The sequence below is a fragment of the Gossypium raimondii genome, chromosome 3, assembly GCF_025698545.1.
Source record: "Gossypium raimondii isolate GPD5lz chromosome 3, ASM2569854v1, whole genome shotgun sequence".
Classification (NCBI taxonomy): Eukaryota; Viridiplantae; Streptophyta; class Magnoliopsida; order Malvales; family Malvaceae; genus Gossypium; species Gossypium raimondii.
This window is the reverse complement of record NC_068567.1, coordinates 51,526,683-51,540,800: the sequence shown is the minus strand read 5'-3', so window position 1 is coordinate 51,540,800 and position 14,118 is coordinate 51,526,683. Positions and strand designations below refer to the sequence as shown.

General features: G+C 32.6%; 1 protein-coding gene across 4 annotated transcripts; it reads right to left on the bottom strand.

The window, feature by feature from the left end:
• Positions 1-272: 272 nt before the first annotated feature.
• Positions 273-3,376, bottom strand: LOC105794624 (ARM REPEAT PROTEIN INTERACTING WITH ABF2). Of its 4 annotated transcripts, none has more exons than XM_052628485.1 (3): positions 1,189-3,376; positions 826-958; positions 273-567 (listed from the first exon to the last, which is right to left on the bottom strand). In XM_052628485.1, the coding sequence occupies exon 1, from the start codon at positions 3,195-3,197 to the stop codon at positions 1,344-1,346; it is 1,854 nt and encodes a 617-aa protein (XP_052484445.1). In that variant the 5' UTR covers positions 3,198-3,376; the 3' UTR covers positions 273-567; positions 826-958; positions 1,189-1,343. The 4 variants fall into 4 exon arrangements, with proteins under 4 accessions (XP_052484445.1, XP_052484447.1, XP_052484446.1 ...); XM_052628487.1 differs by having other exon boundaries at positions 1,209-3,376; XM_052628486.1 differs by having other exon boundaries at positions 300-651.
• Positions 3,377-14,118: the final 10,742 nt, after the last annotated feature.

Here is a 14,118-nt window from a genome sequence, read left to right as displayed (position 1 = left end):
ATTTTAAAATAATTTTTATTTTTTTGAATTTTAAAATTTTAAAAATTAATTAAATGTTGATGTATCACCCATATGGCAATATATGTGTATGCAAGGTCAGCAAAGTTAAAAATGTTAATTTTTCTATTAATTTTGAGGTAATTTGACAAGAACACAAGCTTAATAGCTAAAAGGATAAAATAAATAAATGAAATGTTAAAATGATTTTTTTTAAATCTTTGGTGATTTACCGGTCATTAAAATATGCATAATAATACATATAGTTTATAGCATTTTTAATAATTAACAATAACTAAATATAAATTAAACGATTTCATTAATAAAAGGCTGAATTAAACTCTCAAATAACCGTAAAATTGCCTCTTCCTTTTGATTGTTTTCTTAAGCTTTGATGCATGACAGAATTTATCACTGTTTGTTTTCCTTTTGGTTCCAACGATTTAACCATTCATGTTCCAAATTCTTGCATTAGAGGAACTGAAATTCCTCTAAACCAACCATTAAGTTATTCCATCAGGTCACCCGCACCACCTGTTTCTAAAACTCCGACAGCTTCATCGGATACCTCTACAGAAGAAGGGACAAAGAACAAGGGATATGAACAATCTGGGATTAGGACAAACCTTATCTTGTTGATGAAGTAAAAACCCACTACAAAAGTCAGTTGAAAAGAAAATGAATGACCGAGGGAAAAATTTTTATCTATTACCCACCGCAATGTTCTAAAAACATAGTCTGCTCATCCACAGTAGAAAAAACAGGATCATATTCTAGTCTCCAAGTCAAAACAAGTTATGCATGAGTTGAGGTGTGATGATTGCTCACCTCATCTCTTAACCATGTAATCCGGAGTTTGATCTCTGCTCATGAGAAAAGAGCACATTTCATGGTCAGCTGTTTATCTTTTTGGAAAGCACCCACAGCGAAGAGAATAGTCTTTGCTGTCAGCGGCGGATACCTGATTAAGACAAAAAATCAAAACAAGTCTGATATGTGACATATTCTCTAGTATATTAATCCCACAGAAGCAACTATGGACGCAATAGTAATGTGAGAAGCACAGGGAAGATTATATCACTAATTCAAGGTCCTTAAAAACAAACAAAAAATGAAAGTATTCGCAAACAGTTTTATGTCCACTATAAAAAGCATTAAAGCATCTAAGTATTTTGATCAGTGTATAATTACTTAAGCAGAAGCCTGTTTACTTTGATAACACTACTCTTTATCTTTTCCTTTTTCTAGCTGATCCCAATGTGTATATTTGTGAATGTCCTTTCAGATTGCCTTCCAAAAGTTCAAATCAACATAAGCAGAACAACTTAAAAATGTTGGGTGCACATTCATGGTGCAAACAATTGCCTCTGCGGATGGACTCCCTTGTGATAAAGGTTGAGCTGATATATGGCCTTTGTCACCAATTCTTTCAAATCAGGATGTTGCCCAACCACTGTTCGGTCTGCCCCTTCGAGGGCAGTCAAAACCCTAGCTTGTTCCAAAGCCTCATTATCACCAGCATGTATAGCGAGGTAGCAGAGCAGAACTACTCCGGGCAGTTGTGCCTTGTCACCGCATCTAAGCAATCTCATCAAAGGTGGAATACCGTTGAATTCGATTATCGACTTTGAATGATCCATACAGAGAAAATTCTCTGGAGATGCAAACTTCTGCAATGCAATGGCAGCTTCCACTGCTACTTCTTGATCCTTATTACCAAGTTGTGTCACCAAAGGACCGATCACTCGAGTCTCCCGAGCCGGGAAAGTCCTTGCCAATGAACCAACTGATCTAATAGCAGGAACTTGCAATATAGGACTATCCAATTCCTTGGTCACCCTTAAAAGCTGATCGATAACAGCCTTAGCAGCGGGTGAATTCGTCTTAAAAGCTGCACGTCTAAGATCGGAATTGGATTCAGCAGCAGCTGTAATCTCCATTATTGCCATCAAACAATTATACTGCAATTCACCTTGTTCCTTCTCCACCAATTTAGCCAAGCAAAGCAATCCTTTTGTCTCAGTTATCCTCCTACTGTTTGAAACACTGCCCTTAGCAAGCATCCATAAAGCTTCAGCACAATTAATTTTCAACTGAAGTTTAACTTCAGGCTTCTCATTTTCTCTTTCTTTCCTATGATTTCCTCCCCTACTACTCCCTTCCATATGCAAATTCGAGTAGGAGTTCGAATACGGTCTATAACTATAGTTTCTCGAAGTCGATCCAGCAGAAGAAAATTTCTCCATTTCTTTATTGATCTGAACTATAGAATGAATGCTTTGCTTACCCAACTGTGTCTTAGAATCTTCCACAAAAGTCTCGAACGATAACAAAGTGACCAACGGCCTAATCACATTCTCTCTGGCGAAATCCTCTTGAGCCACAGGGTCATGCTCCGCCATTCTCACCACTAGTTTTGCTACCGGAATTTGAACCTTCATAAGGGAATCTCCCAACACTTGAACCACAATTGGAACCCCCATTTCATCGACAATACTCCTAACTCTTTCCTGCTCGTTTGCTAAAACAAGAAGCGCATTAGCCGCTGCGATTTGGGCATCCGCTGAAGAGCTTTCTTTGAGAAGCTTTAACAAAGGAGGGATGCCGCCTTCTTCGACGGTTATCTTTTTGTTTCGGTCGTTGTCTCGAGCGAGAGACGCGAGGTTATTAGCAGCTTCAATTCGATCGGTTAATTGGCCCATTTGGACGGTGGCGATGTAAGACCAAACCCAGGAAATAATCGGGTCGTTGCTAGCGATCGGGGGGAGGGAAAGGAAGATTCCGCTGGCAGTACCGTTGTTCTCGGTGTCGAGGACTCCCATGAGCCACTTCATGTCGCCGATGGAAGCGTCCAGAAGGTTCAACACTTTGCGGAAATCGGTGGCACTCGTGATCCTCACGACTCGACGCAAGATGCTCTGCCTCTTGCACTTTCGGACTAAGGTGAGGGCTCGCTCTAGATTCTTGGAGACCTCGGAGACTACCCGGCGAATCGGGCGTTCGTAGAGGGATTGAACCGAGGTGGTGGAGCGGACCAGGGTTCGAAGCATTTGGGAAAGCCGATCTACTAGCTTCCCCACCTCCCCACAATCAACTTTAAACGACTCCGCCTCGTCCGCCGCCGCCCGAACTCGCTCAGCTAGCATAATCGGATACGAAAGCTCATCCTCGATTCTTTTCTCCTCCGCCGATCCCATCATCAACTCAATGAGTTAATACGTTTGGTGAGTCCAGGGCGAGTCAAGAAGTAGAAAATCAATCAGCCTAGCTAGCTGCTACTGACGTTTCTTTTAGGAAGCTCTTCCTCTTCTAGGGAATTGTGCTGTTTTTTTTACACCATTATTGGTATCCCACTTTCCACGCAGCGCGTGAATGGAAAAACAACAATAATAGTAAATGATAATAATAACAAATTAAAATGCACCAAAAGAAGATGACGAGGAGTCAATTGATTAAGTTTTTTACATTTCGTAATAGGAAGGTGAAAAGCACTTGCTCGGAAGCATCACTTGAAAATTATTCCTTCTTTCCTTTTCATTTTCTTTTACTGGTTTCCGGTCAAAGCATACTTTTCCATCTATTTTTAATTTATATATTACTTTAATTTTCCAATTACTTTTGGACCATCTTAATTCATACTGCACCTCAACACATATTCTGATAATTAATACAACTGTAAGACAAGGGTTGGCGTCACATTTTTTAGCCCATATAGACAAAAATATAAAAGAATTATGAGACTGGAAAGAAAGAAAAAAACCTTAGCCGTTGACCCGATGATGTTGTAGAAAAGATAAACAGAGTGATGAAAATTTTGAAGAAGATCACTTACTTCTGAATTGTTGACCACGCAATTTGTGTTCTATTTTCTGTGCTTAATTACTATTTTATTCATTAGTTTTCTAACGAGTGACTCAGACATTCCTTGACTAAGCAGCCCAACACCCCATCAAATTATTTGATGATGAAATCTATTGAGCGATCTTCTGCAATTAATAAAATAATTGCATTTTTAAGGGAAAAATGGAGTGATAATTTTTACGACCACCAATATACTCAGACAAGAACTATCATTATTATTCTGAGGTTCAAACTACATTATGATTCTTTAACAGTAAGATAGAAATGTTGATGCTTATTTTAGTACTAAATAATATGGGGCATATGGCTCAATTATTGGATCTTTGATGAAAATAATGTTGCTCACTGCTGAACTCCCTTTTGAACATATCAATTCAAAGGCTTAGCAATTATAATGTCTTGGATAGAGTTCCTTACATGCATACATGGAGGGTAAAGTAGCATGGAGTTGTATGTAGTTAAAAGTTTGATTGTATTTTGTTTTTTCTACTTAAAAATTAGATAAATTCATCTTTTTTATTTAAAAAATTATTTATTTGTACTATTAAAAACTAGTATGACTGACGAAATAACTTGACAATGACACGTGGCATGCTACGTATATCTCATACTGACGTGTAAGAACCAATTTTTAACAGTACAAATGAATAAAATTTATAACAAAAAGGATTACTTTGCTTTTTGATATAATGTATATAAACTAATTTGCCTATTTTTTAATAGAGAAAGAAAAATGCAATCCAACTCTAAATATAAGGACTTTCATGATACTTTTATCATATACGATATTAATTTCTCATCAATTATGCATTCACATCCTATCCAATTTGTAAAATAAATTATAAAGCTCAATGAATTAATACGAACAATATCTTAGAAATAAGTATATATTTAGTATTATAGTTTATTCTAGTTTTTAGTGATTGGGGTGTCATTGAGCTAACCCAAGCTCAAACAATAAGAAGCTCAAGTTCTATTAGATATTCAAGGGTTGAAGTTTGGCTAGCTCAAACTTGATACTAAGATTGAACTACTAACTTTGCTTAATTAGGCTTGTTGATTATGCGAAACACCCCCCCCCCTCGATTCTCATGTTTGATTTCAAGTTGGATTATTTATGCTTTTTGAGTTAAAATTAACTTTTCAATACTAACTGCAATTGGGTCCACTTATTTAAGCTAGGCTAGATAATGGTCGATTGAATTCAAGTTATTATTCTTGTTGTCCATTTTTTTTTATAGCTAAAGCTAAGTAATTTGCAAATGAAAATGATTTCTGTCCAAAATGTCCTTGGGTTTTGGGCATTTAAAAGCTCAAGTTTACTCTCATAGTATTTTAAAATAAAATTTTAATTTTTTTCTCATGTAAAAGTATTACTTTTCTCTATAAAAGTATAATTATTATGTTTAACTTCCCAATATACCTAACTCAATACTCATTAGTTAACTTATTTATTTTTATTTAAACCCCCCAAAAAAAAAAAGAAGAAGCATAATTTAAGAAAAATTGAAACTTAATGAAATTTATCTTCTGTACTATTAATTAATGAAATCCATTTCACCGAAATATTACACTGAATCTTAAATTGATCTATTAATCTGAAAATGGAGTGAACAAGTTCAATTCATATTTGATTTTTTATTATATATTTTACCCATCATTTTAAAGTTTAATTCATATTAAATCATGAAATCTGCCCTTTTTCTTTCTTTCTTTTACATTCCTAATATTCTTTCTATATAAACCAAGTTTGTTTTCTCTACATCATAGCATGCAATGGTGGAGCCACACGTAAAATTGTGAGGTCAATTAATTTCATAATTTTTAAAAATTACTTTATAAAAAGTAATATAAGTAGTAAATTAAGTTATTAACCCAATAGCAATATTTTCTTTCAATATTCATAATTTTTTCACAAAATTTTCTTATTCTCTCATACTCTCTCCATAATTTTTACAAGATAAATTATCAATATTTCAATACTTTTAAGTAGGTTTCTCTAATTTGATAACAATACTTCTTTTCTTTTCAAGCTTTATCGATTCATCTCTAAAAAAATTAAAATTGTGGCTTTACTTGTGATAAATTAGAATTTTATGCAAGATTAAGTTTTTTGATGGAATAATTTTGGGATAATGATTTTGTATAAGATTACTAATATCTTAATTGATTTATATTTTTTAGAGAATATCAATACAAATTCTTGAAGAAATTAGGACTGGTTGTTTATATAATATTGTATTTATTGAATATAGATTAAAAATTATCGTTGTTAATGTGATTTTTACATATTGTGTGTTCATCTTGTGTTTTACATATTGTATTATGTAATTAATTTTAGTCATAGTTGGTTAATTTGTTACAATTTCAGTTAGAATGTTAGTTAGCTAGCCATAGTTGGTTATATATTCATTCTTGTAAACTTCATTCATTAATGAATATTTTTCCAACAAATTCTTTCTTCCAATATGGTATTAGAGGCCTTCTCTTGAATTTTTTCGTTATTTTTTTGTTTTCCTATTTCATTTTCTTGGCATTTTCTCACCAACCAAACATTTTATTTTATTTTTGATTTATTGAGTTTCAACATGGTTTCTATGACTGATCAATTTGACAATGGTAATAATCTTTATTACCTGCATCAATCTGATAACCTAAGGTTGCATTTGGTTTCTCAAACATTATTGTTTGACAATTACAACACTTGGCATCATTCTATGATTATGGCGTTATCAACCAAGAACAAATTGGGTTTTGTTGATAGATCTGTTGTTTGACTGGAATCTTCTTTAGTTGATTGTCTCAATGCTTGGACACGAACGAACAATCTTGTCACTTTTTGGATTATCAATGCTATTTCAAAGGATATCGCTGCTAGTTTATTGTACCATACTTCTACAACAGAGATTTGGAAGGATCTTGAATGTAACAGCCTGTTTTTCAGAGGTTTCAAAATCTTGTTATTTGATGATCGAATCTGTAAGTATTATTAATTAATATTTACAAATAAATTATAATATTATATTGAATTGGATCTAATGAATTTGTTAATTGGATAGTTAGTTAGGGTACAAGTGTTTTGACCATAAAGTTATTAATATCGAAAAATGAGGCATCAGGACCTTGTTTTCGTAAATTGAGCTCGCAAATATATTTATTAAATATTTACAGAGTTATTAATAGATGAATTAAATTTTGGATATGAAAATTTTCTGAATTAGTGATTAATTAAAGTATAAAGACTACATCATAAAAATAGTAAAAGTTAATCATTATAGATTTTTATTTTCTATGTACTGAATTAGCCATTAAATCAAGACTTGAAATAGAAACTAGACCCTTATAAATTTGTGGTGGCCTGAAGTTATAAGTAAATTAATTTTAAATTTTAATTATAATGAAAATGTATAAAACATAAAAAAAACAATTAAGAAATAAAGAAAAGGTAAACATCTTTATCTTTTCTTCTCCACGAAAACACCAAGACAAAACCTACAAAGTTATTGTTGAGCTTCAAACCTTTCAACCCTCCCAAAATTGGTATGTTTATAAGTCATTTTCTCGTAATTTTTATGTTTTTGTAATCTCGGGAGCTTGATTTAGCTAACTCGGGATTAATTTGTAAAACTATTAAAATTTTCAAAAGTTTCCATTGTTGAATCTTGAAGCTTTTGGTACTAAATTGTTAGATTTTAAGCTTAGATATGAAAACGACTAACTTGTAAAGTGAAATTTGTTAGTTTTGTACATAGGGGCTAAAATATGATTATTTCAAAATTAGCATGAAATTATTGTAATTATTTTTAATATAGGGCTATATGAGGATGTAGTTGAGATCGATTTCAAAATCAAGCTCAAATTTGAAAATGATGATAAATTCAATATTAGTGACTAAATTGAATAAAATGTAAAACTTGAGGAATATTTGATAGAAGAAATTGAACTGATAAATAACTATAATAGGCTGTTAAATGATGTTTGGAATTGATAATTTGATTGAATTATGATATAGATCGAGATTTAAACCAATCGGAGGATAATCACGAAAAAAATTACGGATTAGTCCCGATACCTTCTTGATTGCAATTTTACCGGAAAGTTCATATGGAACTTATTATGTTGATTTTATTTATTCAAGTGTTATAATATCTTGTTTGTTAGTTGAGTTGTAGTGGAAATGTTAAGTTTTAATATCGAATGGATTAAACTGCAAGTATGTAATATAGAACGTTTTTGAATAAATGCGTCAATGGATGGTTATGAAATGTTTATATGGTAAAACGATATGTATAAATGATGATATTAGAGATTAAAATGCACGAATACAAAACAATGCCCGTGAGAATTTAGTAAATATTACGATACAAATAGCAACCAATTACCATTTTAAAGGAATTGGGTGCTGGTCAAGGATTACTTTATCGATGGCTGAGATCCGACATATGTTGCAGATTCTCTAAAGCTTGTGTGAGCAGCACTGAACAGAGTTAGCACAACAATCTCGACCTACAGCTTGTGAGAGTAGACCTAAATGGTACAAACTAGGTGCTGGTTAAGGACTTAGTTATTGATGATTGAGATCCAACATATGTTGTGGATTCTCTATAGCTTGTGTGAGTAGCATCAAATAAAACTTATATGAACAATTCCAACCTATAGCTTGTGTGAGTGTGAGCAAAATTATATGTTACAACTTGTGTAAGCAATCCAGTCCTGAGCATCCTAAATTTATTTACTATAGTTCTTTGGGAAAAGATATTGACAAGTTGATAAAGAAATGGTTGAAAAGACTAATAAGGAACGTAGTTGACATGTTTGTAATATCGTATATGTTGGAATAGAATAGTACTATTTGGTGTATGTGTGTGATTTGAGCACTTTGACGTTATGGTATTAATATGTTAACTTGATGATGGTTTTGAGAAATTGTATAAATAGCCTTAAGGATGTCAAAGTATCACCACGTTGTGCATCTTTGAGTTTCTATTGATTAATTGATATAACACTAGCTAAGTTGATTTAAATTCGTATGGATTTACTAAGTATTTGTTATACTTACCATTGACTTCACTTACTTGTAGATTGTTGATCATGAATGTGAAGATCGGATTGGTTTGGAGCTCACACTATCCACCTCCTATTTTGGTAGCCTTTTGATCATTTTGAGCTCGGTTATATGTGGCATGTACTTAGGAGTGTCATACTATCTTATAATGTTGTTTTTTTGGAACTCTACTTGAATTAAGCTTATGTATAAATGTTAATAGTATAAGTATGCATATTAGAGAATATAATGTGTTATGTTTTTTTGGTGCTTAATGTTGGATATATTGAGTATGGATTGACTTGAGAAAGTGAATGTTAAATAGCTTGAAATGTTACAAAAGTTTTTTTTTTACGTAAATTGGTGCCGGCATATTGGTTCATATGTTGGAATGGTGTTTAAATGGCATGTGTTTGGTATGAATTGTGTTGGCATAGGTTGTGTTAAGTGATTCATTTGAGTTGAATTGGATGACAATTTGAAATTAGTACAAATGACATATTTTTTTCATTAAACAAATTCCTTGTCCCGACGTCGTTTTCCTCTCATCGCAGTGTCAGCCAATAGTTTGTGACATCCTGACATCAAATGGTCCGATATTGTGATGTGACATACTATTTTGGCAACATCACGATGCAGGGGAAGTCTCGTTGAGACGTCATTTTGAACTTTTGAAAACTTTTCAGTTGGTCCTTATTTGGTCCCGACTTAACTTTAGAGCTTATGTAAGTTCGTATTAAGCTTGAGAAAGTCGAATCTGTAAGTATTATTAATTAATATTTACAAATAAATTATAATATTATATTGAATTGGATCTAATGAATTTGTTAATTGGATAGTTAGTTAGGGTACAAGTGTTTTGACCATAAAGTTATTAATATCGAAAATGAGGCATCGGGACCTTGTTTTCGTAAATTGAGCTCGCAAATATATTTATTAAATATTTACGAGTTATTAATAGATGAATTAAATTTTGGATATGAAAATTTTCTGAATTAGTGATTAATTAAAGTATAAAGACTACATCATAAAAATAGTAAAAGTTAATCATTATAGATTTTTATTTTCTATGTACTGAATTAGCCATTAAATCAAGACTTGAAATAGAAACTAGACCCTTATAAATTTGTGGTGGCCTGAAGTTATAAGTAAATTAATTTTAAATTTTAATTATAATGAAAATGTATAAAACATAAAAAAAAAACAATTAAGAAATAAAGAAAAGGTAAACATCTTTATCTTTTCTTCTCCACGAAAACACCAAGACAAAACCTACAAAGTTATTGTTGAGCTTCAAACCTTTCAACCCTCCCAAAATTGGTATGTTTATAAGTCATTTTCTCGTAATTTTTATGTTTTTGTAATCTCGGGAGCTTGATTTAGCTAACTCGGGGATTAATTTGTAAAACTATTAAAATTTTCAAAAGTTTCCATTGTTGAATCTTGAAGCTTTTGGTACTAAATTGTTAGATTTTAAGCTTAGATATGAAAAACGACTAACTTGTAAAGTGAAATTTGTTAGTTTTGTACATAGGGGCTAAAATATGATTATTTCAAAATTAGCATGAAATTATTGTAATTATTTTTAATATAGGGCTATATGAGGATGTAGTTGAGATCGATTTCAAAATCGAAGCTCAAATTTGAAAATGATGATAAATTCAATATTAGTGACTAAATTGAATAAAATGTAAAACTTGAGGGAATATTTGATAGAAGAAATTGAACTGATAAATAACTATAATAGGCTGTTAAATGATGTTTGGAATTGATAATTTGATTGAATTATGATATAGATCGAGATTTAAACCAATCGGAGGATAATCACGAAAAAAAATTACGGATTAGTCCCTGATACCTTCTTGATTGCAATTTTTACCTGGAAAGTTCATATGGAACTTATTATGTTGATTTTATTTATTCAAGTGTTATAATATCTTGTTTGTTAGTTGAGTTGTAGTGGAAATGTTAAGTTTTAATATCGAATGGATTAAACTGCGAAGTATGTAATATAGAACGTTTTTGAATAAATGCGCGTCAATGGATGGTTATGAAATGTTTATATGGTAAAACGATATGTATAAATGATGATATTAGAGAGATTAAAAATGCACGAATACAAAACAATGCCCGTGAGAATTTAGTAAATATTACGATACAAATAGCAACCAATTACCATTTTAAAGGAATTGGGTGCTGGTCAAGGATTACTTTATCGATGGCTGAGATCCGACATATGTTGCAGATTCTCTAAAGCTTGTGTGAGCAGCACTGAACAGAGTTAGCACAACAATCTCGACCTACAGCTTGTGAGAGTAGACCTAAATGGTACAAACTAGGTCTTTGGTTAAGGACTTAGTTATTGATGATTGAGATCCAACATATGTTGTGGATTCTCTATAGCTTGTGTGAGTAGCATCAAATAAAACTTATATGAACAATTCCAACCTATAGCTTGTGTGAGTGTGAGCAAAATTATATGTTACAACTTGTGTAAGCAATCCGATCTGAGCATCCTAAATTTATTTACTATAGTTCTTTGGGAAAAGATATTGACAAGTTGATAAAGAAATGGTTGAAAAGACTAATAAGGAACGTAGTTGACATGTTTGTAATATCGTATATGTTGGAATAGAATAGTACTATTTGGTGTATGTGTGTGATTTGAGCACTTTGACGTTATGGTATTAATATGTTAACTTGATGATGGTTTTGAGAAATTGTATAAATAGCCTTAAGGATGTCAAAGTATCACCACGTTGTGCATCTTTGAGTTTCTATTGATTAATTGATATAACACTAGCTAAGTTGATTTAAATTCCGTATGGATTTACTAAGTATTTGTTATACTTACCATTGACTTCACTTACTTGTAGATTGTTGACTGCGGAATGTGAAGATCGGATTGGTTTGGAGCTCACACTATCCACCTCCTATTTTGGTAGCCTTTTGATCATTTTGAGCTCGGTTATATGTGGCATGTACTTAGGAGTGTCATACTATCTTATAATGTTGTTTTTGGAACTCTACTTGAATTAAGCTTATGTATAAATGTTAATAGTATAAGTATGCATATTAGAGAATATAATGTGTTATGTTTTTTGGTGCTTAATGTTGGATATATTGAGTATGGATTGACTTGAGAAAGTGAATGTTAAATAGCTTGAAATGTTACAAAAGTTTTTTTTACGTAAATTGGTGCCAGGCATATTGGTTCATATGTTGGAATGGTGTTTAAATGGCATGTGTTTGGTATGAATTGTGTTGGCATAGGTTGTGTTAAGTGATTCATTTGAGTTGAATTGGATGACAATTTGAAATTAGTACAAATGACATATTTTTTCATTAAACAAATTCCTTGTCCCGACGTCGTTTTCCTCTCATCGCAGTGTCAGCCAATAGTTTGTGACATCCTGACATCAAATGGTCCGATATTGTGATGTGACATACTATTTTGGCAACATCACGATGCAGGGGAAGTCTCGTTGAGACGTCATTTTGAACTTTTGAAAACTTTTCAGTTGGTCCTTATTTGGTCCCGACTTAACTTTAGAGCTTATGTAAGTTCGTATTAAGCTTGAGAAAGGTGTTAAATTAGTTCTGAATGCTTTATATGATGGTGGATAATGATTTTTAACTTGAATTATCCATTTTGTATTGTAGAATTCTGTATCTTAGTCTCGGCAATTGGATGGGCTAAGGGTGTTACATTGAAGATTGATTCCAACAGAAGAATGATTCACGAATTTTTCAATTGAAGCAGAAGTTGGTTGGATTCAGTCAAGGTCAAATGTCTATCATGACTTTCTGCACTCAATTAAAGATCATTTGGGATGAATTGTACTTAACTAAACAAATTTGTTCATGCTTACAATGTCGTTGTGGGGTTGTTCGTAATATGCTTGAAGAACATCAACAAGAGTATGTTATGACCTTTTTAATGGGTATTAATGATTTTTATGCCCATATTAGAAGTCAGATTCTTTTAATGGTTTATTTGCCTTCTATTTCTAAAGTGTTTTCACTTATTTTCTAAGAAGAAAATTAAGAATCCATTAGATCCAAGTCTTATGCTCAAGAAGTATTTGCTTTTATTGCTAAAGGAAATGTTACAAGTTGGCCAACCATGTAGTAGCACAAACACATGGTGAAGTGCAAGATGTCTCCGCAAATGGTAAATTGCAAGATGTCTCTACAAGTGACGAGCTGCGAGAAGTCTTCACAAGTGGCAAGCTGTGAGAAGTCTCCACAAGTGGCAAGCTGTGAGATGAACTGCAAAATGACACCAAGAAGGGGTGAGCTGTGAGATGACATTGCGAAGTGGTGAAGTGCGAGATGACACCACGAAATGGTGAAGTGCGAGATGTCTTTGCAGGTGGCAAGATGTAGCTGAAGCCTTAGTGCATGCAGATTTCATTGAATTGCATGGCAAACAAGTTTAGTTGATTTGTAACTTAGTTTTGTTATGTTTACAACTTAGATAGATGATGCGCTAATGCTTAGGTGATGAATGTTTGTTGATTTATTTTGGTGTACAAGTAATGTTTTTGAAGTTTCAAGATAGCTTCGTGGGGTTAATTGAGTATTTGGTGATGTATTTGACTTTAAATGTATTGTTTTCTGGTTGAATGAAAAGAGCTAATAGATATAAGCTCCTTTGTTGCACGTTTTTGCTTCTTGTTCTCTAATATTATTTGAAAATATCACCAACAATTGGTATCAAGAGCCTATCATCTTTGAGGGCCATTTTTTTATTTGTATTTTCTTTTGAAGAAAGAAAGAACCTGTCACACCTCAAATCTGGATAACCCGAATTTTAGGCATGTAGATGAGAAGATGTCTGTTCTGGTGCACTCCGAAAGTTAGTTCAGCAAATTATAACTTTTGGAAAATTAATGTTTTAGGTGAATTGAGTATTTGGCCAGGGAAGTATAACAAGATTTAGTCTTTGACGTGTTTTTCAGTAAAAGAAAGAGTTCGATAAAAAGGGAAAAGTAAGCTTTGTATAGGTAACCGCCAAAGGTATATTACGCCTAGTTTGTTTAAGTACTGTGAAGAGCAAGTCTCAGCAACTAGATCTGGTTATAAACTAACTAAAATTATTGGACAAATGGCATATGGCATATGGAAAAGACTTTATTTATGTTTCCTTTAGATTTTGTAGGCCAATATGATGGGCATATTCTAAAATTTCTGGACACTTATCAAGTTCCACT